The 27,485-nt window shown below is 41.2% G+C and overlaps 1 protein-coding gene and 1 long non-coding RNA gene across 2 annotated transcripts in view; one reads left to right on the forward strand and one right to left on the reverse strand.

Moving 5' to 3' along the window:
- Window positions 1-20,715, reverse strand: part of LOC116066584 (lysosomal-associated transmembrane protein 4B) — a 32,273-nt gene extending 11,558 nt beyond the window's left edge. The window contains exons 1-7 of the mRNA XM_031322747.1: window positions 20,704-20,715; window positions 16,236-16,459; window positions 15,051-15,162; window positions 12,743-12,816; window positions 12,220-12,342; window positions 11,830-11,928; window positions 3,690-3,785 (exon numbers count right to left, since the gene is read on the reverse strand). Coding sequence (XP_031178607.1) covers window positions 3,690-3,785; window positions 11,830-11,928; window positions 12,220-12,342; window positions 12,743-12,816; window positions 15,051-15,162; window positions 16,236-16,331 — 600 coding nt within the window. The 5' untranslated portion in view covers window positions 16,332-16,459; window positions 20,704-20,715. The remainder of the gene's footprint in view (window positions 1-3,689; window positions 3,786-11,829; window positions 11,929-12,219; window positions 12,343-12,742; window positions 12,817-15,050; window positions 15,163-16,235; window positions 16,460-20,703) is intronic.
- On the forward strand, window positions 18,258-23,579 carry LOC116066587. The gene is made up of 4 exons (XR_004898671.1): window positions 18,258-18,324; window positions 19,570-19,753; window positions 23,055-23,192; window positions 23,355-23,579. It is a non-coding gene; the product is annotated as an uncharacterized LOC116066587 (long non-coding RNA).
- The last annotated feature ends 3,906 nt before the right edge of the window (window positions 23,580-27,485 follow it).

Genomic DNA, 27,485 nt, shown 5'->3' on the forward strand with positions numbered 1-27,485 from the left:
GCCCCGATGCAGGATTATCAAGGCAGGCCCCCCTACTACAGCACGTGATGGCGGCGCAATGTCCACGAGTAGGCTACCATCAATAGGACAGGATAGGATCATAGAGACACAGCAATTCCTGTTTTTCACCTTTATGACGCAAAAAAAAAACTGGCTGGTAAAAAGTCCCTGGCTGGTGGTCAAAAAAGTTAACTTCATGCCCTGCTGATGAGATTTACTCCTTTGGGTATTGAATGACGTTGAATGAACGTTTTTTAAGCCAAGGACCCCTTATCTGAAAGAGACGGAGCAGGAACCCCCTACTACATATTATATCAAATTAAGTTGCATTTGCATTTTAAACTGGGCGTACTATAATGTGTGGACGGCCTAAAGCCTTAATACGTACCTTTTTAAGTGCATAGAATAATAAGCTATTAAATTAATTGTTGGTATGATTTTACAAACCATGTTTTAATGTTAAAGGGGTGATAGAATACAAACCGATTTTACCTTGTCATAGTTGAATAACGACAGTTATACAGTTGGGTGGGTAAATAGGACATACATACAACCTCAAAATCCCACTGACAACTCTTTCCTCTGCAAATCTCACAATTTGAAACTGCCTAAACGGTGCCAAAACGAACCACCAAGTTGACGTCAACTCGGTGGCTCCTCCTTTAGTCTCTACCTTTGTCACGCCCCCAATAGGCTACACCACTGATCTGAGATCAGGTAGTCTTCTGAATAGGTCGCGCAGATCTCAGAAATTGTATACATTGTTCATCTGCTATTTTATCACAGACCCCATCCTGTTGTGAGTTAGATGGAGCTCCGTCACGGCCGGCAGCCCACGGCGCTCCATACCCGCGCAAAGACACCGTTTCTGGGTTACTGAACTACCAAATGCCTCTGCCCTGACAGAGCTCCAGGGCCTGCAGCTCACTGCTCTCCCTCCCCTCTTCCTGCTAAATGGTGTGTGTGAGTGAGAGCGCGGTCAGCAAGCTTGTTACGCCCGCAATCTCTTACCACAGGTTCCAGTTAATCTTATAATGGATATGTGTGTTGAGTTATTAAACAAACGATCAGGAAAATAAACGCCTCTTGTCCGTGAGTCTTATTGATAGACCCCGCGGTGATCTGGATGGGACGATGCTGTCTCGTCTCCAATGTATGTGTATGTGGTTCACTCAAACCAATCAGCGCGCAGCTCATCTAAATATTCATGAGCATACCATATTTGGAAGAAAAGCTCTTGTTACAAATAGAGCCATATTCACAGGGTAGTTAAGGGCCCATAAAATAGCACTCGGGCAATTTTCAGCCCAACCAATGTTATAAACCCTATTAGGAGACCTTAAGGAACAGTGTGAAATACCCTATATAATCATTCTATCACATCTTTAAAAATACATCCTTAGGATGAACTGTATCTGTGGATAGTTACCTTAGTGACTACCTTACTATGAAGGTAAATATGGTGCAAAAAGGGAGAGCTTGTAGAATACAATGTGAGAACTTGCAGAACAAAAAATCTGAACTTGTATGTTAAAATTTGCACTTGTAAAAATTTAATTTGCACTTGTAAAAATAAAATTTGCACTTGTAAAAAATATTCACACACATGTGATCTGAATTTGAAGTCATACAAAGAAAAAAAACATGAGAGCTTGTAAAAAAAATCTGAACTTGTAAGTTGAAATTTGCACTTGTAGAAAATGTTCACACACCTGTATTCTGAATGTGAAGTTACAGAAAAAATATTCACAAATGTGTAGATTGATATTTACATGAACACAATGACAGCTGCAAACTTATAATGCAACATTTACTCGTATACTTTTTTTTTTTTACTCTGGTTCATTTTCCATCACAACCACAACTCAGTGATTACAACCTCTGGAATCTGTCACTGCAACTTCACATATGTGCTCTCTCGCATCACAAAGTGGTGAAATCTGCGCACCTCGACTTTCACAACACTCTTGACGATACATTTAGTGCAAAACTAATTTGTACCTGTGGACTTAGGCTGTGGAGCTCTGAGATAACAGAATGGGAAAAGCCTTCTTATATACAGTCTATGGGAAAAGCAGGGTTTCTATCGCCAGATGAGGGACAACTCTGTCTGGCTTATTTATGTAGCATGGAAACTTGGTGGAATAGCATGCTAGCGTTAGCTAGCTAACTAGCAGCCAGCCCGCTTCTAAATAAATACCTTTTAATTATCTAAACACTTTTTAACAGTCAAACTAAAACACTGGCGGTGAGCTCCACGGCCTGCAGCCGCAGACGGACCGTCATCAGTGGGGATCGACCAGCGTAGTAACACAGCTTTTGCCAGAAAGCTTCGCTGCCGACCTCGACCTGCAGTCGGAGCTCCAGCGGGACACGGAGAGCCCCACATCCGGTAGCAGCGGCCCATCCCCCGGCCATGACCAGAGCTTGCTTTGCTGATGTTGTGCATCCCTGCTAAGAATTGCACCCGCTTGGGCAGAAACAATCATTTCTGCAGAATTCATTGCTGCCGAAAATTGCATCTAGGTAACAAGGAAATGCTACTACAGAGTCTGATAAAACATTGATGTCTCTAAACCTTCTAAAATCCTAATCATTATTGATGAACATGACAAAGAGATTTACTATTGCCTAGTTTTTAAACAGTACTTTGCCTTATAAAATCATAATTTTCCCTAGTGGATGCAATTCTCGGCAGGGATGCGAAACTTGGCACCTGTTACCCACTGATGACGGTCCGTCTGCGGCTGCAGGCCGTGGAGCTCACCGCCAGTGTTTTAGTTTGACTGTTAAAAAGTGTTTAGATAATTAAAAGGTATTTATTTAGAAGCGGGCTGGCTGCTAGTTAGCTAACGCTAGCATGCTATTCCACCAAGTTTCCATGCTACATAAATAAGCCAGACAGAGTTGTCCCTCATCTGGCGATAGAAACCCTGCTTTTCCCATAGACTGTATATAAGAAGGCTTTTCCCGTTCTGTTATCTCAGAGCTCCACAGCCTAAGTCCACAGGTACAAATTAGTTTTGCACCAAATGTATCGTCAAGAGTGTTGTGAAAGTCGAGGCGCGCAGATTCGCCACTTTGTGATGCGAGAGAGCACATATGTGAAGTTGCAGTGACAGATTCGAGAGGTTGTAATCACTGAGTTGTGGTTGTGATGGAAAATGAACTAGAGTAAAAAAAAAAGTATACGAGTAAATGTTGCATTATAAGTTTGCAGCTGTCATTGTGTTCATGTAAATATCAATCTACACATTTTTTTTCTTTGTATGACTTCAAATTCAGATCACATGTGTGTGAATATTTTTTACAAGTGCAAATTTTATTTTTACAAGAGCAAATTAAATTTTTACAAGTGCAAATTTTAACATACAAGTTCAGATTTTTTGTTCTGCAAGTTCTCACATTGTATTCTACAAGCTCTCCCTTTTTGCACCATATTTACCTTCATACCTTACCTATAGACCAGTAAGCCTATCATAAATGTGTTTTTTTCACAAATAGGCTGATTTATATTTCCCAACAATATGTTGGATTCATGTTAAGACACCCCCCCTTGCCTGTAAGCCTGTTTATCAATATTAAAGTTTCTTCACTGAATTTGCCTGCCTTTGGGTTTGCATTTGGGTCCTCCCTGCCTGTGCTGTTCTATCACCCGTGACAAACAAAGATCAGTAGAGGTGACTTACCGTGGTGTCATTGGTCGTCACATAGAGCAGGATTTCAGACGTACCCCGGCTGCTCACATATCTGTAGCAGTTCCACACACATGCTATCAGGTAGGCCTGATATCAGATAGAAAGAACAAAATCACAGATAAGAAGCTTGAACTGCATAACATCCATCCCACCTATTATTTAGCAAAAACCTCTTAGGATTATCATAAGTAACACATTATTTAATTAATGAGTCTAAGTAAACATATTTTTGTGACAACTTACAAATGGTTGTTAACCACGCTAGTGGCATGGCTCTATGGATGGCAATACAGTCTGTCCACAACTTTGGTTAAGACTCAAACATCTTAACAACTACTGTATTTAATGGATTACCATGGAATCTTGTACAGACGTCCATGTCCCTCTTAATTGTAGGGGTGTCACGATTCAATTACATTTTCAATTTAAACATTATTTTTTAATAGGGATGGCAATGACTTCAGTGAAAAAGGAGGACTGTCCAGTTTTGTTGTTTCTACTTTGATAGTCAAAATCGAATGCTTATATTGGTCGATTTAATCAAAATCGTGAAACCCCTAATGGTGATTCCTTTACTTTTCAGCGTATGATGCTAAATACCCACAAAATCAATAACATGCCCACTAGCCTCCGCTGGATTTTGTGTTTTTGAGCTAATTAGCATGCTAACAGGCTAAAACAAGATGGAGAGAGTGGTAAACATTATAACTAAACTTTCAACTGGGAGCATGTTAGCATGCTGCTGCTAGCATTTAGCTCAAGCATCGCTGTGCCTAAGTACAGCCTCACAGTATATAGTCTTGTTACAGTATATGAAACGCTTTTACATTAGTATTGTAGTTTAAGGAAACAAGCTTTTTTCTCATTATTATGTAATATATTTAGGTCAGCTCATCCCCAGAGAAGCTATGCTGTAAGTCTAAATATTTACTGCTAATTCACTAATATATTTAGGTCATCTCATCCCCAGAGAAACTGTGTGTTGTAAGTGTCTATATTTACTGCACTCAGACTCAGATGGCACCATGATGACATGCACTTTATGTAGTGTATATGTCTGATACGGCTCCATTGGGCTGTGATTATGGGGCGTGTTTCAACAGAACCAGGAAAGAAAATGCCTCTGTCTGCACTCAATTGGATAGACCTACAACCAATCAGAGCAACGGAGTATGTGACGTTGCTGAATCCCGTAGGAAGGACTGCAAAAACATCTTTCCGATCGACAAATGCCTTGATCCCGGTTCTCTGTTCCGATATCGGTCAATATCTTCTATAACAGCCGCAATGGCGGAATCTACACATCTCAATTCTCCAGCGGCAGCCATCTTTGTTGTAAATGAATTCAACCCAAGCGCTCTTTGGTGACGTGGTTGATTACGTTACTGTTAATCATCTGTCCATCATTGTATAAATGACAATTTGATTGGTCCGAACAGCTCTGGTTCGAGCATAGTTGCTCCACAACGGATCAAGTCCAGACCGAACTTCCCAACCTCAAATGTTGTGGGCAGGGCTAAGTTCGGCTGGCACCCAGGCTAATAAAATACAGATAATTATCCATTCACACACTTGTTGAATTCAAACTCTGTTTTCAGGGTTATACTGGCTCTCAGCAGGTAGCTTGCTACTGGAATTCCCCGGCCAAACACAACACCATCTGCTAAATCCATCCCCAACACAAACCAAAGCCAGACGGAGCTCTCTAACTTCTATAATAAACCAATTACGAAGTCACTCTAATGCTCTGACAGCTGGGTTATTTTAAAAACCTCCACGGGAATAAGCAGAGATCTATTTGCAGTAACAGAGATCACTCAATTTAGCTCCCAGTCCACTGCAAATGACAGTGTGATAATGCTAAGCAAATTATTCCATCAGTCAGAAACATCTTCACAAAACTACTGATCCAAATAAAGATTCTGAAAATGCTACATAGGGTTTCCAATCTAGAATTTCCTTTATCTATGAAAGTCAAACCGAAAGCATACCCCCCGCTGCTATTAAAAGTAGCCATGGGTCTTATTGCTAATCTCAGACTTGGCAGAATACAAATGGTTTTGGGTGTCAGCAGAGCTGCATCATAACCACAAAACATATCTGACAGCTTTACTGGATATTCTGTAGTTACACAATACACACCCCGTACAAATTATCAAGACTGAGTCTACAGTCATGCTAGCAGCTCTGTAAGGCTGTTCAAAGTAGTCTGGATCAATGAAAGCACATTTCCAGGATAAAGCCTGACATCAGGTCCCTCCTTTAACCCCTCACCTACTGCTCTCTCTGTGTGTCACCGTTCTCAAACTCTGTTCGCTTCGGGAAACAACTACAAACTTTGAGCTAGCGAGCTACACACTGAAAATGGCAAGTTTTGAAGAAGAGTTGGATCGTGCAACAAGGCAGGCCTGCTTGGTTCCTTCAGGGAATGATTGTAAAGATTTATGAAGAATATGTTTACGGCATTAACTATCTGACGTTTTGGGACCGATTGGTGGGGATCACTATGGACGAAGTACACACGGAGATACACTGGTAAGAGCAAATTACCTTTAACCATGTATTCAGCTAATTTTAATAACTCATGTTACTGTATAGTTTGAACAGTTAACTTCATTTAATATTGTATGTGGCATTTTCTTTAGCGGGGTGTAAATGTTCCACCAAAACAAGTTCCTTCCTGAGACTATTTAGCAGAGCCACCGTCTCTGCCACCCAAGATGATTGTGATTGGTTTAAAGAAATGCAAACAACAGAGCACGTTTTTTTCTCCTATGCTGGAATGTATGTGTGGTGTAGCCAGACCTTATTTCACAGCGCTGTGGAGATAGGTCTGGCAATGCAAGACTATTTAGGAAGTAATGTTTACTAAGATCACTATCTTAGCTTGGGGTGTTAGGCTGATGGAAATCAGTTTAGCAGGTATTTGAATTATTTCATTCATGGTAATTCATCCAATATTTGGTAGGGATATATTACACTTAAATGTCAACCTCATAGTGGCGCAAGAGGAAAAGTCAGGGGATCATCCAAGAGAGTAGGATTAACCATCGGGGAACCCTGAATGTCTGCACGAAGCTCAGATGTAGATGTTGAGATATTTTACTAGTAAAGTGAAAAATTTTACTTGCTGGTGGCGCTAACTGAAAAGTCACCAAAGTGATTAGTATTCATTCTCTGGGGACCATAAGTATCTGTACCAACTGTCTTAGCAATCCATCCAGTAGTTGTTGAGATATTTTAGTCTGGCATAGGTGGTGGATCAACTAACTAATCAACTAATGCCACATGGCTTAAACACTGTGACATTAAAGCAACACTAAAGCACTTCTCCCACTTCGGTCCCCCTACAGGTTGGAAGCGGAATTGTCCATTACTGCTGTTGTAATGTCTCATTATGTCTCATTTGAACTACAGATCCGCTTGCCTCGTGAGACCGTCCTGATCTCGCGAGCTCCAGTTTTTCACTCGCAGATCAGTCTGGCATCTTGAGATAGAGAAAATTTGGAGCCGTTCGCCAAACCAACCGACCAATCAGCGTTGTTTTTTTTATTAGTTTATTTGTCAGGGACAATGCAGCGCACACCTCTCCTGGAACCATCACCTTATCGTGGTGGAGAGGTTTGTGTGTCCCTATGAACCTGAGGGCTGTGTTGTCTGGAGCTTTGTGCTCCTGGTAGGGTCTCCCAAGGCAAAGTGGTCTCAGGGGAGGGGCCAGACAAAGAATGGTTCAAAAACCCTATGAAAAAACGAGGTAGAGATGGAGTGACCCTGCCTGGAGGAAGCCCGGGGCCCCCATCTGGAGCCAGGCCCAGATGGAGGGCCCGTCAGCGAGCGCCTGGTGGCCGGGTTTGCCACGGAGCCCGGCCGGGCACAGCCCGAAAAAGCTACGTGGCACCTCTCTCTCCAACCCATGGGCCCACCACCTGTGGGAGGAACCGCTGGGGTCGGGTGCGCTGCCACATGGGTGGCAGTGAAGGTCAGGGGCCTCGACGGACCAGACCCGGGCAGCAGACGCTGGCTCTGGGGACGTGGAACTTCACCTCTCTGTGGGGGAAGGAGCCGGAACTTGTGCGGGAGGTGGAGCGCTACCAGTTGGATCTGGTGGGGCTTACCTCTACGCACAGTCTCGGTTCTGGAACCATACTCCTGGATAGGGGTTGGACTCTTTTCTTCTCCGGAGTTGCCTCCCTGATCTAAACCAGAGTGGTTGTTTGTTGTTGGACTTCTGTGCTAGTCATGGATTGTCTATAACGAACACCATGTTCGAACATAGGGATGCTCATAAGTGTACTTGGTACCAGAGCACCCTAGGCCAAAGGTCAATGATCGATTTTATAATCGTTTCATCTGATCTGAGGCCGTATGTTTTGGACACTCGGGTGAAGAGAGGGGCAGAACTGTCAACTGATCACCATCTGGTGGTGAGTTGGGTCAGAGGGTGTGGGAAGACTCTGGACAGACCTGGTAAGCCCAAACGGGTAGTGCGGGTAAATTGGGAACATCTGGAGGAGGCCCCTGTCCGACAGACTTTCAACTCACACCTCCGGCGGAGCTTTTTGTGCATCCCTGTGGAGGCTGGGGGCATTGAACCTGAGTGGACAATGTTCAAAGTTTCCATTGCTGAAGCTGCGGCGGGGAGCTGTGGTCTTAGGGTCTTAGGTGCCTCAAGGGGCGGTAACCCACGAACACCGTGGTGGACACCGGTGGTCAGGGAAGCCGTCCGACTGAAGAAGGAGTCTTTCCGGGATATGTTATCCCAGAGGACTCCGGAGGCAGTTGCAAGGTACCGAAGGGCTGCAGCCTCTGCCGTGAAAGAGGCAAAGCAGCGGGTGTGGGAGAAGTTCGGAGAAGACATGGAGAAGGACTTTCGGTCGGCACCAAGGTGCTTCTGGAAAACCGTTCGCCACCTCAGGAGGGGGAAGCGGGGAACCATCCAAGCTGTGTACAGTAAGGATGGGACGCTGTTGACCTCAACTGAGGAGGTAATAGGGCGGTGAAAGGAGCACTTTGAGGAACTCCTAAATCCGACTAATACGCCCTCTATGGTAGAGGCAGAGCTGGAGGATGATGGGGGATTGTCGTCAATTTCCCTGGTGGAAGTTGCTGAGGTAGTTAAACAACTCCACAGTGGCAAAGCCCCAGGGATTGATGAGATCCGTCCAGAAATGCTTAAAGCTCTGGGTGTGGAGGGGTTGTCTTGGTTGACACGCCTCTTCAACATTGCGTGGAAGTCGGGGACGGTGCCTAAGGAGTGGCAGACCGGGGTGGTGGTTCCCCTTTTCAAAAAGGGGGACCAGAGGGTGTGTGCCAATTACAGGGGTATCACACTTCTCAGCCTCCCCGGTAAAGTCTACTCCAAGGTGCTGGAAAGGAGGGTTCGGTCAATAGTTGAACCTCAGGTTGAAGAGGAACAATGCGGATTCCGTCCTGGTCGTGGAACAACGGACCAGATCTTTACTCTCGCAAGGATCCTGGAGGGAGCCTGGGAGTATGCCCAACCGGTCTACATGTGCTTTGTGGATCTGGAGAAGGCGTATGACCGGGTCCCCCGGGAGATACTGTGGGAGGTGCTGCGGGAGTATGGGGTGAGGGGGTCCCTTCTCAGGGCCATCCAATCTCTGTACGACCAAAGCGAGAGCTGTGTCCGGGTTCTCGGCAGTAAGTCGGACTCGTTTCAGGTGAGAGTTGGCCTCCGCCAGGGCTGCGCTTTGTCACCAATCCTGTTTGTAGTATTTATGGACAGGATATCGAGGCGTAGTCGGGGTGGAGAGGGGTTGCAGTTTGGTGAGCTGGGGATCTCATCGCTGCTTTTTGCGGATGATGTGGTCCTGATGGCATCGTCGGCCTGTGACCTTCAGCACTCACTGGATCGGTTCGCAGCTGAGTGTGAAGCGGCTGGGATGAGGATCAGCACCTCTAAATCTGAGGCCATGGTTCTCAGCAGGAAACCGATGGAGTGCCTTCTCCAGGTAGGGAATGAGTCTTTACCCCAAGTGAAGGAGTTCAAGTACCTTGGGGTATTGTTCGCGAGTGAGGGGACAATGGAGCGGGAGATTGGTCGGAGAATCGGCGCAGCGGGTGCGGTATTACACTCAATCTATCGCACCGTTGTGACAAAAAGAGAGCTGAGCCAGAAGGCAAAGCTCTCAATCTACCGGTCAGTTTTCGTTCCTACCCTCACCTATGGTCATGAAGGCTGGATCATGACCGAAAGAACGAGATCCAGGGTACAAGCGGCCGAAATGGGTTTCCTCAGGAGGGTGGCTGGCGTCTCCCTTAGAGATAGGGTGAGAAGCTCAGTCATCCGTGAGGAGCTCGGAGTAGAGCCGCTGCTCCTTCGCGTCGAAAGGAGCCAGTTGAGGTGGTTCGGGCATCTGGTAAGGATGCCCCCTGGGCGCCTCCTTAGGGAGGTGTTCCAGGCACGTCCAGCTGGGAGGAGGCCTCGGGGAAGACCCAGGACTAGGTGGAGGGATTATATCTCCAACCTGGCCTGGGAACGCCTCGGGATCCCCCAGTCGGAGCTGGTTAATGTGGCTCGGGAAAGGGAAGTTTGGGGTCCCCTGCTGGAGCTGCTACCCCCGCGACCCGTTACCGGATAAGCAGAAGAAGATGGATGGATGGATGGAATGCAGCGCACATTATTACATACATAATTATCATAGTCAAAGCCATAACAATATGTGTAGATGTGTTGCATAAAAGGTTTCTAGCCAATTGGCTAATTTGCAACCCCAGTCCCTTTGTTAGTTGTGAGGCGGGTTTAGGTGTGACGCAACGAGAAGCGACTGTTCAGTCTAAACAACATGGCGGCTTCCACGGATGAGATGAGCGTAGCTATCGCGCAAGTTTTATCCGAATTAGAAAGTATTCCTTCATTGAAAGAAGAGCAAAAAACGGCACTGGAGGCTTTTCTCGGAGGAAAAGATGTTTTTGCTCTTCTTCAGACGTGTACCGTGAAAACTTGGTGGGGATTGTCGTTAATGAGATTCATGTCACATACAAATGGTAAGTTTAAAAACGTTAACGTTAGCTACGTTACCTAACTTAATTGTATGTTAAACGATAGCATTAGAAGGACCGCAAGGTCCTTGAAGCCAAACTAATGCTAGCTACACTAACTTAGCTTGCTTCGTTGATCTGATTGTTGATATCACCAACATAGGTGGTGATAGACAGATGGTTTATCCAATCAGCTAACCAGTATTTTCGCCCCTTCCCAAAAGTTCTCCAACAGAAAGTTCCCAGATGGATATCCAATACAATCCAATCCAACTTTATTTATAAAGCACATTTAAAACAACCAGGTTGACCTAAGTGCTGGACATTGACATGATTATAAACACGCGAGTAACAAAACAAACATTTAAAACAAATAACAGACTAGAAAAATAAAATATATGACCGAGATAGGATATGCTGAGCAAATGCGAAGCAATCCATCTAGCGGAGTCAGGTTACAGATCCACTACCCAATCTGGCAAACTTGCACAATGTAATGTAATGGACAATTCCGCTTCCAACCTGTAGGGGGACCAAAGTGGGAAAAGTGCTTTGGTGTTGCTTTAAGTCTTTCCAGGAATGTGGAAAAGCCAACAGCAACAAAACAAAGTATTCGTAGATCCCATTCTACTATCAGCAAAATCATCACTATCAGCAGAAATGTAGGTCACAGCAGAAAAAGCACAGGTGTAAATAATAACATTCACGATGTCTGAATTCCATTTAGCTGCTTCCATTTCAGAGTCACGATTTTGTGAAAGCTGGCTCACGGTCACACTATCCTGGCTTCACACTTGAATAGAACAGAGCCATCATTAATGTTACTTACTTACTAACTTGGCATTAATGCTTTTTTTTTTTTTACTAAAAGTCAAAAATGTCTGCTTTGAGATGCATGACTCCTGCCAAAATCCTCCCAAGATAATTTAACAGGACATTCCATGGGGCTCCAAAAAAGATCTGTACAGAAAGTTACATAAAAAGCAGGTGCCTGTGTCAAAGGCTGTATTATACAGCTTTTCTGTTGTAAGACAATTTGTTGTGCTGCAAATATTAGCCTGGTAGGCTTGCTAAGAACTATCAGTGCTGCTAAATGTATGGAGAAGATATTAAGATGAGAAAACATTACCTTGAAGCCCAGAATAGAGCTGATGAAGAGCAGCACGATGAGGACCAAGCACACATTACTGAGAGCAGCGATCTCCTCTTTGTAGGGGAAGTTATCAGGCTGCATGGGAGTCAGAGAAACATATGCAGTAGACTTTTGCAGCAGTCATTAGATAGTAGAGGCATCTGTAACAGTACATCATCAACACTGACATGTGAAATTATAAATGACAAGTCAAACGCTTAAGGCCGTTTTCTGCTTCTGCGTCGAATTGACGGCGTACCACCGCAGACCCCTCTTGCATCTACACTGGACCCTATGGCGTAGCCTGACGTGCACCTCTCGAAAAATATAACTACTAAGTCAATAATATCACTGACTTTTAAAAGGAAAACACCCACGGTTTCTTACCAGTTGCTGCAGGTAATCCTGTATGGTGTTTGGGTAAACCACAATGCTGATAGCCACCAGGGTGTTGAGGGCAAAGTCAAATATTTGGTAGCAAAAAAATGGGATGATCCAGGCAGCACGCAGCTGAAACAGAGTAATGTCTTTTAGATATTTAGGATAGGACGTATTTATCAGAAAGCAGTGAAACAAGCTGAGCTCTTTAACCAACACTGTAGACAGAAAGCTTGAATTGTTTCGCATGGAGATTACAGTGTGTATATTAATAATAAAAAAGCAGGCATGGTATTTGAATTTGTTGTGTTTTAAAAGACTTCAAAAATAGATGTAGTGTTAGCGTTCACAAGCAGTAGCGTGGTAACATTAAATCCTTTTTTTGAACTGTTTGAAAACCATTTATGTTATGGAAATGATCTGATCTGACTAACACAATCAGTGAAGAGCAAATGCCCCATACATTTAGTTGTAATCAGCACTGTGAGAGTATAGGAATGTGAAGAAAATTCTAATGAATCATTTTGTTTACCTTGTATGCGCCATACGTTGCCATCCCACATATAAGTATCATCAGCAGAGAGATCGCTGAGGCAATGCACATGTCTGAAGCACAGAAAGGTGTAGTTAAAAGTCAGTCGTAGTCAGTGCATGGTCACTTTGGTTGAGGCACATTCAATTCCACATCACATTTCTTAAAATGTTCACGACATCATGTTCAGCTGATCTATACAAAAGTACCCCACTTCTGCACAGAAAATAAATGACACGCTGCATCTGTCAACCAGCCAAAGAACTAACCTCTGTTATTCGCTCCATGTCATCGATACCTCATATCAATATAACAGAACTAATCGTTGCTGTTGTATTAGTATAGAGCCAGGCAAAACCAAAATACTGTACATGTGGCACTCCTGGGAAAAAGAGTGAATTCAATTTAACATTTCTCTGTCATGTAGCCCATTAAAATGCCATGTACATCTATTATAAATTGACAATGAATATGTTGTAGCCTATGTTGAGTCATAGGATGAATCACATTTGCCCATAACAAGATTTAAAAGTGTACAGAGAGGCAATATATCACTTCCCCGAGTATAACATAGCTAAGTGTCGAAAGGGCCAGAGTCAGACTCTAATCAAAAACCAATTATCTAAAACACCATCAATAGAAGATAGTTTTAAACCTGTAACTGAGTTGTTTGGCCACTGCACTCAGTGGGGAAAATCTGTGAACACAACACTGACATACACTATTATCTCCTTTTAGTTGATATGTGAGTTGATATATATAACTTGTTAGCAAAAAATTTATGTGCTGTAAATATTTCCTGGCAAAATGTTAAACAGGTAGCTTTAGAAATGTTGACAATAAAAAACTTTGAAATCTTCTCATCTACCTCGGCACAGACATATTATATATATATATATCAGTATTAGGTCCTGAACTGTATTTTGTTCATAAATGACATATGCAGAGTATCACAAATACTCACAATTGTTTTATTCGCGAAACACTACTATTTTTTGTACTGGGAATAATTTAGCAGCAGCTTTTGGAGGTAATCACAACGGAAATGACTCAATTAAAACAGTGGTTTAAAACATACAAATTATCATTACATTTGAATAAAACAAAGATTATGCTGTTTGGAAATTGCAAAAAAAAAAACATTCATGTACAAGTTATGATTGTTAATGTTAATACAGAAAGAGTTTATGAAAATAAATTTCTGGGAGTGATGTCAGACCACAAAATCTGCTAGAACCTCACACAAAACATGTGTTAGCAAAGTGTGCAAGGAGCATTGCAGTTCTGGGAAAAGCTTGTAGATAAAGCTTGCATTCAAAATGAATAAATAAATCAAGTAAAAGAGAAAAAGCAGAGCACTGTTTTATTTTTTGTCTCACAGCTTTATGTTCTGTTTTGAAGATGTGATGCCCTGCTGTGCAGGCTTTGATGCCCAGAATGCAATTTCAATTCAATGCCCCAAAAAATGACCAGTATCAACAAAACACACGCTGAGTAACATCTAAGCTCGACAATCACTTTTAGTGGATTTTCCAATGTATTTTTCAGAGGAATTAGCGGCATATTGAAACCCATATGGAGTGGCATAATGTCAAAACATTCAAAGAACACAAAACAACTGTTACTACAGCTTGTTGTTTGTCAAATCTAAAAATCCAACAGTGCTAAAATAACTGAGCAATATTATAGTGCTCTTGTTCCTATGAACAGAAGTCGTATTTCAAGCTGAGCGTGTTCCTAATGCAGGGGTGGCAGCGGCCGGCCCAGCCTGCAGTAATGCATCATAGGTCACCCTTATCCCTTGGAACTGGGACAATACAGTCATTCCCAATCAGAGGCTACCAGCAGCATGTGCTGTGGCCCACCTCCAGTCAGACTGTTCCAGAGTACACCTGCTCTCTTAAGAAGGCTTTTCAAATGTTCTGCACAGATGGACATTAGGCTTGCATGTCTGCGGCTTTGGGTGTTTGATTTAAAAATAAGTGCTGACCGTCGTCTAGACAAATGTGTGAGGTCCCTCTAACAACACAATAAATCATTCCATTAGTCAGTTGACAGCCCAATAGAGGGTGTCACGCAGCAAGCAGAGATTAAGTCATGTGTGACAGTCATTGAAGGAGACTTAGTTTCATGTAGAACAGAACACTACAGAGGCCAGTGGATGTTTCCCACACAATGCACAAAAGCTGTTTATGTAATAAAAACTGTTAAGATATTGGAATACATAAATAGTAACACCCAGTCAGTGGTATTGTGAGAGTACACATGGGAAATTTACTGTAATGTACTGGCCTTCTGGGCTACTTACTGGCGTCATCCATGACATCTAGGTCATTAGCCAACTCAGCACTGGTCAGGTGGTACTGCTCAGGATCACTGAGCGCTGTGAGCAGGATGAGTAACACCACTGCATTGATGAGCTTAGAAACAGAGGACATATGGTAGATAAAGGGCAACATTATAGACAGAGGCATGGGGGCAAGATGGGCAGGAGACAGTGGAAAAGTGAGAACAAAAGGGCAGATGCTGAAAGTATTCTCAAATGTAAAGATGTCCAAATTGAACGTGCAGAGTAACAAAAGGAAATCCAAACACAGTGACTCTAGACAGCCCAAATACTAATAATTACACCTTATCCTAGAGATAGTGTAGCTATGGTAAATGAGCTCTATGTCCAGGCACATACATGAGCCTTTGTATTGGTCTGGCCAGCTCGGCTTATTGTGCTATGACTCATACATCCCCATTGATCAGATGAATGTAATGGAAAATTCTCTGCAGTCAATAGGCCTGACACAAAACCTGCTACCTGAAGAGGCCAAGTGCTAATTTATTCATAGGGAGCGGAGAGAGGATTTTTCCACATGTGGTGTTTGGTTTAGCTAACCATCTCCTGCACATTAAGATTAACAAAGGGATGCATTCAAGAGATATCCCCACATTGATCTTTACACAAAACAGAGGGTATATTTGTATTTGATTTAGCAATATAATGTTGTAAAAAATCGAAAAGGTTCCCAAGCATAATCATACAATCAATTATGTAGAGGACCAATCCGACTCAAACTCAGTCAGGAGACATTTTTATATACAGAACCCTCCTCTACGCCTCTATACTGTAACTCATCTCAGTAACTTACAGTATAACAAATATATACTACTTTAAAGTTTGCTGGTAGGCCTATTTGTTTTTTATATATATATATATATATATATATATATATATATATATATATATATATATATATATATATATTTTTTTTTTTTTTTTTTTTTTTAAGAGAATAATTAAATCATGTCTGTAAATGAGAGTTTAGGTTTTTAAGAGTAATAGAAATCATAAAAAAACAAAAAAAAAAACACAGCATAATCATAAAATCTTGCACACAGTAGGCCCAATAAATGCTTTCTGATGAGGTCATGTTTTCACTCATGGTGAGTGTCTGAAAGCCTACATGTACGCAGTGAGTGGCAGACGATAGGCGGTGCTTACCATGTACCAGACCCCCAGGATGATGGTTCCTGTGCGGACATGACAGCACAGACAGCAGCTTGTGGAGTACCAGCGGTCCCACGGGGAGATCATCATCTTGTCTGCTTACAACTGCGCGAGCCTTGACAAACGGTGTCGGTGTTTAAAAGAAAGTGCCCCTGCTTTCCTATCAACGTCCGCTGAGCGTCCAGTCTGTCCTCACTAATGACAAACAGGATCTGCCTCTGTCTGACCTGTCCGTTACATTTTTTTTTTTACCGTGAGCAGCTTACCTGAGCGGCTAGCGTCAAGCCAGCGTGAGCGTCAGGGAACTTTGACTTCCTGTTTCAAAATAAAACCCCGATTTGCACATGGCGTCACGCTCCACTCGCGCGAATTATGAACGCCATGACGGGCGGCGGAAGAGCTATGCTGTAGACGGACGTCAAGCTAAACTCGTACGTTTTCGTTCGTGTTTGTGTTCTCACATTGACAATCTGCAGAGTAATCCTCACCAACACAAGCATGTGTATGTATTGCCTGTCTGTTTTAAATGAGTGATAAATAAAATGATCCTCAACCAGCTAGCTGCCGTGCTAACCAGCTGCTCCTGCTAACAGGTCCAACCCGATGATGACCCACATAACTAGCTAACATCGGTTATTCACTGACCTAGCTACATATCCAAAAAAGAAAGCCGTTCCCCGGATCATTTAACTTAACACACATACAAAAAATATCGGTTAAATTAAAGATGACATGGCACAGAAACTAGCTTCAAAAACGAGTTAATTGCAGGTCTGCGGAGCTCCGACCCGGCTAGCTGACGAGCTAGCTGCAGCTAGCTTTGGAGCTGCTGCCCATCACGTCGTAATATCCACCGGTCAAATCTTAACATAGGCTACACAGCGAATATAATCACAAATAAGAAGATGGTTAGATGTTACAGTTATGTGTGGTTACTACTGATCATAGACACTCCGTGATTTACTGCATGGATTAACGTGTGATAGATAATTAATGACTGCACTTCCAAGAGCTGGGATGCGTTCAGGTATCCATTAGTTAGGAAGTTGCATTGGCACACACAGTGAACAACGGTACGTGGGTAGCCGTGACCGACCATGTCCTAAAAACATGGGCTACGTGTTATATAAATCTTTACTTAAGTAAAGAATAGATGTTAATACAAAATAAACCCTAGATTGATGTCTTATCTTTGCCATTATGAGGTATCCCCCCCCTGCCGTTAGCGTAGCATCCCAGTAAGCACACATACGTCGGCACGACGTATGCAATTGATCGCTTCGTCTGCAATTATTCTCGGGTCATAAAGAAGAATAATGAAGCATCGTTTATTGAGCGTCTGGAGGTCTTATTATGATCGCAATCTATACATCGCAGCGACGTATTAACTATGTCGGTGAGATGTATTGAAAGTTCCTCAGTTGTTCACGTGTCATTTGGAAGCATCGTTTAATGAGCGTCTGGACATCTTTACTACACACACTGTTGATGTGATGGACAGTGAATCTGAATTCTGCCCAGCAACTTTTAATGTGTTAGTGTGCTATTTTCTATAATAATTAATATAATATAAAAATAATAATATAATAATTAATAAATAATAAATAATTAATAATAATAATTGCCATATGTCTTTACGTAGTGGACAATGGCAAAATAAATCAGAATGTTTTTTTGGTGAAGTGTCCCTTTGAATCATTTTTAATCATGTTAATGAGGAGTAGGCCTATGTAATAATTTATATTTATATTCACAAACAGTAGCCTATTGAAGAATTTAATTTTCAAACCCTTTACCCTATTTATATTAGAATAAAACAGACAAATAATTGTTAACGCTTTAAGTTGTGTTCTATTGAAAGGATCTAGCTACATGCTAACGAGAGCTCGACTCGGCGGAAGCATAAATACTTCAGCGCGGAAGGATACATGAGTGAATAGACAGTGATCCAACTGTCAGTCTCAGTCAGTGTCGATCAAAGTCGGGAGGATGGCGCTTGGACATTTAGCAGCGAAGGATTTAATCACGGGCTTACTTCGTTTTGGAATAAAGGTCACTGAAGAGGAGCGAAGTAAATTCAAAGGTAAATTATGTGCATTTTTAATCTGTGTTTGTGGTGTTAATATTCAAAGTTGGAAGTTAACTTTACCGTTAGCACTAGCCAAGTTCATACTCTGTCAACATTAGCTAGCTACACTTGACATTGATGATTGCCATTGTTAACGTTAACAGGTTAGTTAGTTAAAACATTAGCAGTATTATGTCCCATATTGCCATTCTACATGTTACGACATGGTACTTAGCTAGCTAACGGTACTTAGCTACAGTTGACCATCGAGATAGCTAGCTAACATTAACGTTAGCTATAAAACTACTGCGTCAGAGGAGAAAAAAGCGTTTTTGCCGCCGAAAAGTCTTTTCTTCTGACTTACGTTAACGCTAGCTATAAAACGTTAGCTGGACTGCGTCAGAGGAGAACGATAAAAAGCGTCTTTCCCGCCTAAAAGTCTTGTTCTTAAATATATGTTAATAGTAAAGCAAAGCCATTTGGGCGGAATGTGACTATCGGTAGCCAGTGAGGGTTTGAAATAATGATTTATTCTTTATTTTGTCGTCAAACTGTCTTAGAACATTTTCGTAAAACCATGTAATGTTAACGTTAATTAACCTACAAAGACTAACGTCAAGTTACAACACCAGTCACGTTAACGTTAACTGACAGAACCGACCAACGGTTAACCTCCCTTTCGAGTAGCTAGCTAAGCTTAACATTTAACTTTAGCTAGCTAGCTGCTGTTTTCAACATAACCCGATTATTATCATTAATAAAAAAAGTAAGAGGCCTAACGTTACGTTATATTAATATAGTGTGTGTGTGTGTGTGTGTGTGTGTGTGTGTGTGTGTGTGTGAGTGAGTGAGAGAGAGAGAGAGAGACACTTTTCCAGCGTCTCTAATGAGGTACGCCTAAATACTTTTTTTTTTTTTTTTTTTTAAAGATGATTTTTTTGGGCATTTTAGGCCTTTAATAGACAGGACAGCTGAAGACATAAAAGGGAATGACATGCAGCAAAGGGCCGCACGTCGGAGTCAAACCCACGGCCGCTGCGTCGAGGAGTAAACTTCTATATATATGGGCGCCCGCTCTACCAACTGAACTATCTGGGCACCCTACTTTGTGTTTTTATATGGATATTAGGTCCGGACCAAACGGAGGATGATAGAGAAGCGTGATTGCATAATGTGCTTTTTAAATGTGTAACGTTACATTATGCTGTTACCACAGTGGTGGTTAACATTGCTGTTTTTCTTTTCTGTATTGTACGTTAGATAATGAAGTTGACGGAGAAGCAGTGGACTATGGATTGACTGAGAGGATGGTTTCATACCTCTTTGAAGGATCGTTTAAGAAGCAAGCCAAATTCAACCGATTTGTACAGCAGTGGAAAGAAACCGTGACACTAACCGTTGAGCCTGTCCCGGTACATTCAGAGAAGGCTACAGTGGAATCAAGGTACCGGTAACAGTAATGTTATGTGATTGTTATAACATTAGGCCCAAGTAGAACCATGGAAAATAACTCTATAATCTCATAGACATATAAATAATATAAAATGTAAAGGTTACTACTGAAGAAGTTTTTATCTGGATCTGAATTCACCTGGCTCCGGTAGTTTATGTAGTGTAACATTATGCATTAGGGTGTACACACTGTAATGCATAATCTTGCACAGTCTTTGTAGTCCGAATGCAGGGGTAGAATGTAACTAAGTACATTTACTCCAGTACTGTACTTCAGTCTAAATGTTGAGGTGCTTGTACTTTACTTGAGTCTTTTCTTTTCATTCCACTTTCTACTTTTTACTCCACTACATTTATCTGTTACAGCTTTAGTTACTAGTTACTTTAGTTACTCCACTACATTCATCTGTTACAGCTTTAGTTACTAGTTACTTTGGTTACTCCACTACATTCATCTGTTACAGCTTTAGTTACTAGTTACTTTACACATTAAGATTACTGCTCACAGAACACATGTAGTTTATAAAATCTGATGTTTGATTCTAAAGTAAACTGAGATGATTAGTCCATTAAACACACAACTGGTTGGATCCTTTACACTTTCTAACATGTTTTAATGTTTAACTACATTATCCTGATAATACTTACAGACTTTTGCTTAAGGCGAGACACGGCAGGCAAAAACATCATTTTTTTTTCACTGGTCAATTTTGAGATTTTGGGCTATTTGTCTTCAATAACATGTCTTCTTTCAGACTTGTGGTGAAATAAAGTCCGAAATACACATTTAGGTCTTTATTTTACTACACTTTGTCTGTTTGCGGCGGTAGATTTCACCTAAATTCAACAAAAGTTGGCGTTCTAAATCATCGCGCTGCTCCGCGATCGCTGTCTGCACCCTGTCGTCACATATACCGTTGGAAAGCTCTCTCTCTCCTCTACAATGTTGTCGGATCCAAATATGGTCATTTCCTTTTTATCAGCAACCAATCGTGAAAGTAAAAGGGGGGATTTAACTCAAAATGCGCAATCTCATTGGCTGATGCCAATTTCTGACAACGTGATTCGTTCAGAATCGTCACGTGACACGCTCTGACATTTCCGCGGTAGCTCAAAATGTTGAAAGAAGTGCGTCGAAAACGGCCGAAAATCACCTCAGAGAAGACGAAAACAGTTGTTATTAGCAAGAAGACACAGGGGATCACAAACTAAGATAGCAGATGATGAAATGCCTTCAGATAGTACGTCGATGTTTAAACTATCGTTCAGAAAACAGGAGTGTTCAGACAGCGGAGGTAATCAGACTCTCTCTCTCTCTCTCTCTCTCTCTCTCTCTCTCTCTCTCAAAGCAGTTTACAGAAAGTCATAGCCTACATGTCATATATTAAATATTTGTCACATATGTACCACACTGTACTGATCGCGATACAACACACTATATTACAAAACAATTACATTACACAACAGTTACAGTTTTGTATAATATAATTACTATATAATAGGCTACTAAACAAATCTGTAATTTTGGGATCCTAAGTGGTGTGAGTCCCTCAGGCTGTAGCAGGCAGATCCATATGTAGCTGTCAGGAGAACTATCAGCTTCTCTTCTGGTGTTAACTTTTTTTGGCTAACTTTACACTTCCTAACTTTCTGGTTAGGAAGTGTATCTCTGTCTGACCCAGCTGGTGGTCACTGAACCTGTATTTAGTCAGGATCCGTCTCTTCTTCGTATCTCTGACAGTGTGAAGATAATCTGTCAAATAATAATTTAGTCTACTTTGTTTGCTTTCTCCAATGTTCTAAATATTGGTCTTTTGAATGAGTCATAATTAGTTTTGTTATGTTGTGTTATGAACCAGTGCTGATGGGAGCCTGGTTAGTTATCTTCACCATCAGCTGACTGAGAGGACTGGTTCTGGTTAGTTATCTTCACCATCAGCTGACTGAGGGGACTGGTTCTGGTTAGTTATCTTCACCATCAGCTGACTGAGGGGACTGTTTTGTGGGAAAAGTAAGCTGGAGCAGCAGCAAGTATGGCCATGAAGGTGCCTCTGCCATGCTTTCTGTTATGGAGAAGTTGTGGCTTCAGAGCACATGTGACGGTCAATTCAATGAGAGAAACTGATATGCTCAGGACCTCAAAAGCTGAGGCCGTCACAGCTGCCAGTGTAAAACACAGGCGCAAGAGTCTAAGCACAGCTAAAATACATATGGTGCTGGAATGGACAGTTGGACTTTAAAAAGCTGTTACATCCATTGTTGGTCTTGTTCTGTGTCCATACACCTGTCCAGCGTGGGTTTTGTCTGCAACTTTGTGCATGATACGCCAATATTAATTCATTGAGTTACTGCAGTTGTAGGCCTTATATGCCTGCCATTTTATTAAATAATCAATTTTCATGAGCTTGAAATATTCTATATTATTATTATTACTAAGGGCCTGAGCATTTATTCTGTTTTTGAGCAATTTCTCCAATAGAAATGTATTAAATTCCACTATTTAAATCTTTAAATGCCGTTTTCTCAAAATGAGTTTTTTGTCATTCTCCAGTATAAACATCTCAGCCTATGTAGCACCTATGTACACCAAACTTTCCAGTTATACACTTAGTAGTATTCTGAAGATATTTACAGAGGGATTTGTTAATAAATCATTCCTGCCCTGATTTATGTGAAATTTTAAGCTAAAAAACATGGCGAAAATCGATTTTTTTTAGGGCTATGGACAGTATATTTTGATTTCCTAGGTAATGAAAGCAGATATCCTGAAATCCCTCTGTAATTTTGTTTTCATCTTGTGTGTAAACAAAATGAAAAAAGAATTTTGCACCTGGCTTTATCATATGTTCAGATCTATCTACTGAAAATATATGCAAAATCGCGCATATTTAATGAGAAAATGCCTAATTTGCATAATTAAACATAAACATTTCAAAAACTTGTAATACTTTTTTTTATATACTTGTGTGAGTAATCAACTGAGGAAGTTTCATGGAGATATCTATTATTTAAAAATTTTAGCCTATTCACCTGTAGTGTCTCGCCTTAAGTAACATTTACACTGCAGGACTTTTACTGTAACAGTATTGTTACAGTATGGTTAATTTGCCATACATTTTAGGACTATTGTTTTATTGTAAGAGTCCATGCAGGGTTTGTCTACATGTTTTATTTCCTTATATTTGTGTTGGAGTTCATATTAAATTACTAAAGGCTCTCTTTGAAATTTAATTTTAAAATCCTATGATAATGTTGTGACATGTTTCCTGTTTGTTGTTTGTGCTGTGTTGCAGAATGAATATCTGCCGAAGATTTGAAGATGGCTTTTAAGATCCTAGTACCCACAGTGCTTAGACTGACTCAAAGGAAAGCTCCCCTTGCAGATCTGGCTTTGGAGGAAAGAGAGGCTGCCCTCACCGAAGATGTCCCTGGTAAGTGACTCACTGATCAGCCGTGGTCACCCCTAGTGTTGTGTAGCCATTTAAGCTTAATTTCTTTTCTATTTGTCTTCAGACAAGATAAGGCCTAATCAACCAAAATACACTGTACATTCACCTAATACACTTTCTTTTATTTTTTTACTTATTTTTCAGGGATTGATTTCAGAGCTGCAATCCTGCTGTTGCCGATCCTGTTCAGGGAGAAAAATGACATTCTCATCATACTTGGAGAGGTGTGTAATTTGCGTATACTTATTTTTTGTTTACATTACTTCACGCAGAGACTGGGAGAATTATATGCATCCCTTGGATGTCTTATTTCATAATACAAAGTTTCTAGCTGTCAATACTGGGCCTTGGTGTGGACATGGGGGAACGCAAAGCTAAATATGGAAGAAAAAAAATGCATGCACAGTAAGAAAGATCTCTGATTTCACAAAAAATGTTGTAGTCTTTTGATAGGCCATTAAATGATGGTTAAGGTTTTTACTTACCGGAGACGTTTTTGTGGGGGTGTGTGTGTGTGTGTATATATATATATATATATATATGTATATATGTATGTATGTGTATATGTATATATGTATGTATGTGTATATGTATATATGTATGTATGTGTATATATATATGTATATATATACACATATATTTGAACAGTTGTTTTTTATGAATGTTTGTGGTAGATTTCTGCAATTTAACTGAGTGAATACTACTTTATGATCTCTTGCAGGATCAACCTGGTTGTAGCACTATCCTATTGCATGCAGAGGGAGTTTGAAAGACAACCGTTTATCTCGCCCCTCGGATTGAGCCCTGTCAATGGAGAGTTCCCAGATGAGGTTCCTTGATGAGGTCTGGCCAAGCCTCCAGGAAGAGCGCCGAGTCTAAAAGCCACCATGGGCTTAGTGGATAATGGTGGTACTGCACCCCATGGCCCAGAAAGACTTTTCACATAGACTTTGCATGGCGAAAGAAACATCTATATTTCAGCGGATAATTTGTTTCGGGGTATATCAACTTACCAGTCCGAACACTGAAAGGGTCCTTGGTTAAAATGTTACGTTTTTAACATTTTTAACATTCACTAGAAGCGAATCCAGAATTATTAAATTTTTTAAATATATATATTCCACTAAGTTAAATCAGTCTCTTATTCACTTGCTGTGCAGAAACCATTCTATACCATTTTACCTCTATAGAAAACTGAGAAGACTAGATAAAACAAAATAAATAGTATGATAATAATTCGAATCCAACGATTTTATTACAGCAGCAGTAATGAGGAACCCGGTCCTCCAGGCGCCGACGGAAGCGGAGGCCGAGAAGGCCATCAAAGAGTTTCTCCGGCTGGCACCTAATCGCCACCACCGCCGGCCAAGATAATTCTTTATTTTAATGTTTAATGTTTTAATATTTGTTAATGTTTTTTATGTTTATTGATTATTTATATAGTTCAAAATAAATGTTTGTTCAGCAAAAAGTGAGAAGTTTACTGGTCTTGTTTATACCAGCGATCCTACAGAGTGATTTAAGATGTTTTCAAGTAATTAGGTTAATAATTGTTTGTCATCTTCTAGACTATGATTTCTACAGATTAGACTGGTATTATTGGACTGTAGCTATAGTTTATTATAAAGTAGTAGTAGTTATAGCAGTAAAATGTTAATTAGGCCCCCTATCTAAAATATTCTCGGTGTACTAAGGTAAGTAATTTGTAATTTATTTTATCAACATTTAAAGAGTAAAGGTATGTTAGGATAACATATACGGTATATAGCGCCTGACATCTGCAGACTGTATAAATGATATCTGGTGGATGTAGAGCCTGACATCTGTACTATGTATAACAGGAAGATGACCACATCTGTAAGATGTATAGCAGATGTTAGAACAATGTATATAAGCCTGCATCTCTACAATGTATTGCATACGTTAGAACGACGTATAGAAGCCTACATCTCTACGATGTATTGCATACGTTAGAACGACGTATGTAAGCCTACATCTCTACGATGTATTGCATATGTTAGAACGACGTATATAAGCCTGCATCTCTACGATGTATGGCATACGTTAGAACGATGTATATTGCCTGCATCTCTACGACGTATGGCATACGTTAGAACGATGTATATTGCCTGCATCTCTACGACGTATGGCATACGTTAGAACGATGTATATATGTATACGTCGCGGAGAGAGCGGCTATATGTCGCTGAAACGTAGCGCAGCGAAGTCGCGGGGACGTCGTGCCAGTGAGCAAACTACCAAAATACTACGTAGCCCCGATGCATTTTGATTACATCGCCAATACGTCGCCGCGACGTATGTGTGCTTACTGGGATCGCGTACCTGTAATCCAGCCAGCTACAAAGAACTGGGAAGCATCCAGACTTAAAAGCTTTGAGATCAGCACCAGTATATGGGGATACCCCGTTTACCACATAGTGGTACAGATCGTGTGGACTGAAGTCGGGCAGACTCTGTGATTTAATGAGGGCCGTGAAAACGGAGGGAGAACAAATTAAGGGTTGGTATCCAATCCTGCTATCTCCAACTTCTCCAAATACTACTGGATACGAATCCAGATCGTTCCGGGCCTTTCTGTGTGGAGTTTGCATGTTCTCCCCGTGTTTGCGTGGGTTTCCTCCGGGTGCTCCGGTTTCTTCCCGCCATAAAGACATGCATGCTAGGTAATTAGGACTACAGTTGAAAATTAGCCGACTGGCTAACACTGGCGCATTTACAGAAATGTTGATTAATGTGCATTGTCCTAATCAAATAAAACTTACAATCATTCTAATCTACCAGATACCCTACCTCGACCGATAACGGCTCGACAACTTGTTATTCAATATGTTGCAATCTCTGCCTCCCCCCCTGGTGGCTTGTTGGAAAAATGCGTATGTGTGACGTAGTGGGGCAGGTGTGTTCTGGGTAGTAAAAAAAAACAAAGTATAGCGTAAAAAAATCAGTCTGAGCCTACGGCGCGAATGTAACAGTAACGCAGCCCATGCTCCAGCCGAACGCTAGCAAGAACAGCGCCTTTTGTGCCCGTGAATGTGTACCACTGTGAGTAATAAAGCCCGAGTTCATTACTGCAACTAATTGACGCCTCACTGTTTTGTGCTTCGGCTCTGTTGACCCGGACCACTAGACGCAAGTTACCTGCTTACCTGCTACGAGCCAAGTTATTAGAGTCCCAATAGAGCCATCTGTCGCACACAGCAAAATCAAAAGTGTTGTATTTTCAGTGTTAGGGTTGAGTGTAAAAATGTAGAGTTATTTCAACTCAGGTTTAGTGTTAATCAACTACAAGAGAGTTAATCTTCAAAAAGAGTTGGTGTTAATACAGGGAGTCAAATGTCATATTCTGCAAACAACTCTACAGTGTTGATTTTACAATACAGCTAGTGTTAGCCGTTACTCCCAGAAGTCTGCATGTGATCTTTTGAAAGAGGCGGGAGACTAACGTTAGTTAGTAGCCAGACAGACACTCAGACTATTTTCTGTGGACTGGACATGTAAGGACATCACTCCAAGTGTGACTAGGAAGATTTGTGTGTAAGTATGTCCAAGCAAATGTCTATTCATTACATTTTTCTACCCAGTAGTGTGGATTTCTACAGGTAATGTTAACGTTGGCAAAGGTTAACTGTCCTTGTTGGTTAGCTAAATTAGCTAGCTATCCAGCTCATCATGGTTAGCTAACAGAATAGCATAAAAGAATGTTTAGCTAGCTAAAGACTCTGTAGCTAAGTAGGATGAATAGTGATATTTTTCTCATTAAGAAATTAGAATAATCAACACACTGGTCCCGTCATGGCTAACATTACCGAAGCTAACATTAAATCACAAAATAAGTGCAACGCTGTTATTTTTAGATTTAGTTTGCAACTCCACGCTGTATTACATTAGGTTAATGTGGGTAACGTAGTAACTAGCTAGCTAAGTTGAATGTGATATCGTGACTAGCGTTATATTATGAACCTTGATTGTACATTTTTTAAGAATTCAGTATTGGTAGAGCACAGATATTTATTTTGAAGGAGGCTGGTTAGCATTTCCGCTAGCTAGCTAGCTATGTTGTTAACTATTTTCTTCTCTTTTCGTTTTTACTGCTATTTGGCCCACATGTGTTTATTAAATTGTTTAAACAAGCATATTGGGCTTCATATTAAGGTTAGACCTTTTTAAATTAAGGGAAATGTCTGGGGGGTTATCGCAAAAGTATCGAGAGCATTTTATTTTGACCGCACTGTTCCGGTAGCTTTACTTCCTCTT

The sequence above is a fragment of the Sander lucioperca genome, chromosome 10, assembly GCF_008315115.2.
Source record: "Sander lucioperca isolate FBNREF2018 chromosome 10, SLUC_FBN_1.2, whole genome shotgun sequence".
Lineage (NCBI taxonomy): Eukaryota > Metazoa > Chordata > Actinopteri > Perciformes > Percidae > Sander > Sander lucioperca.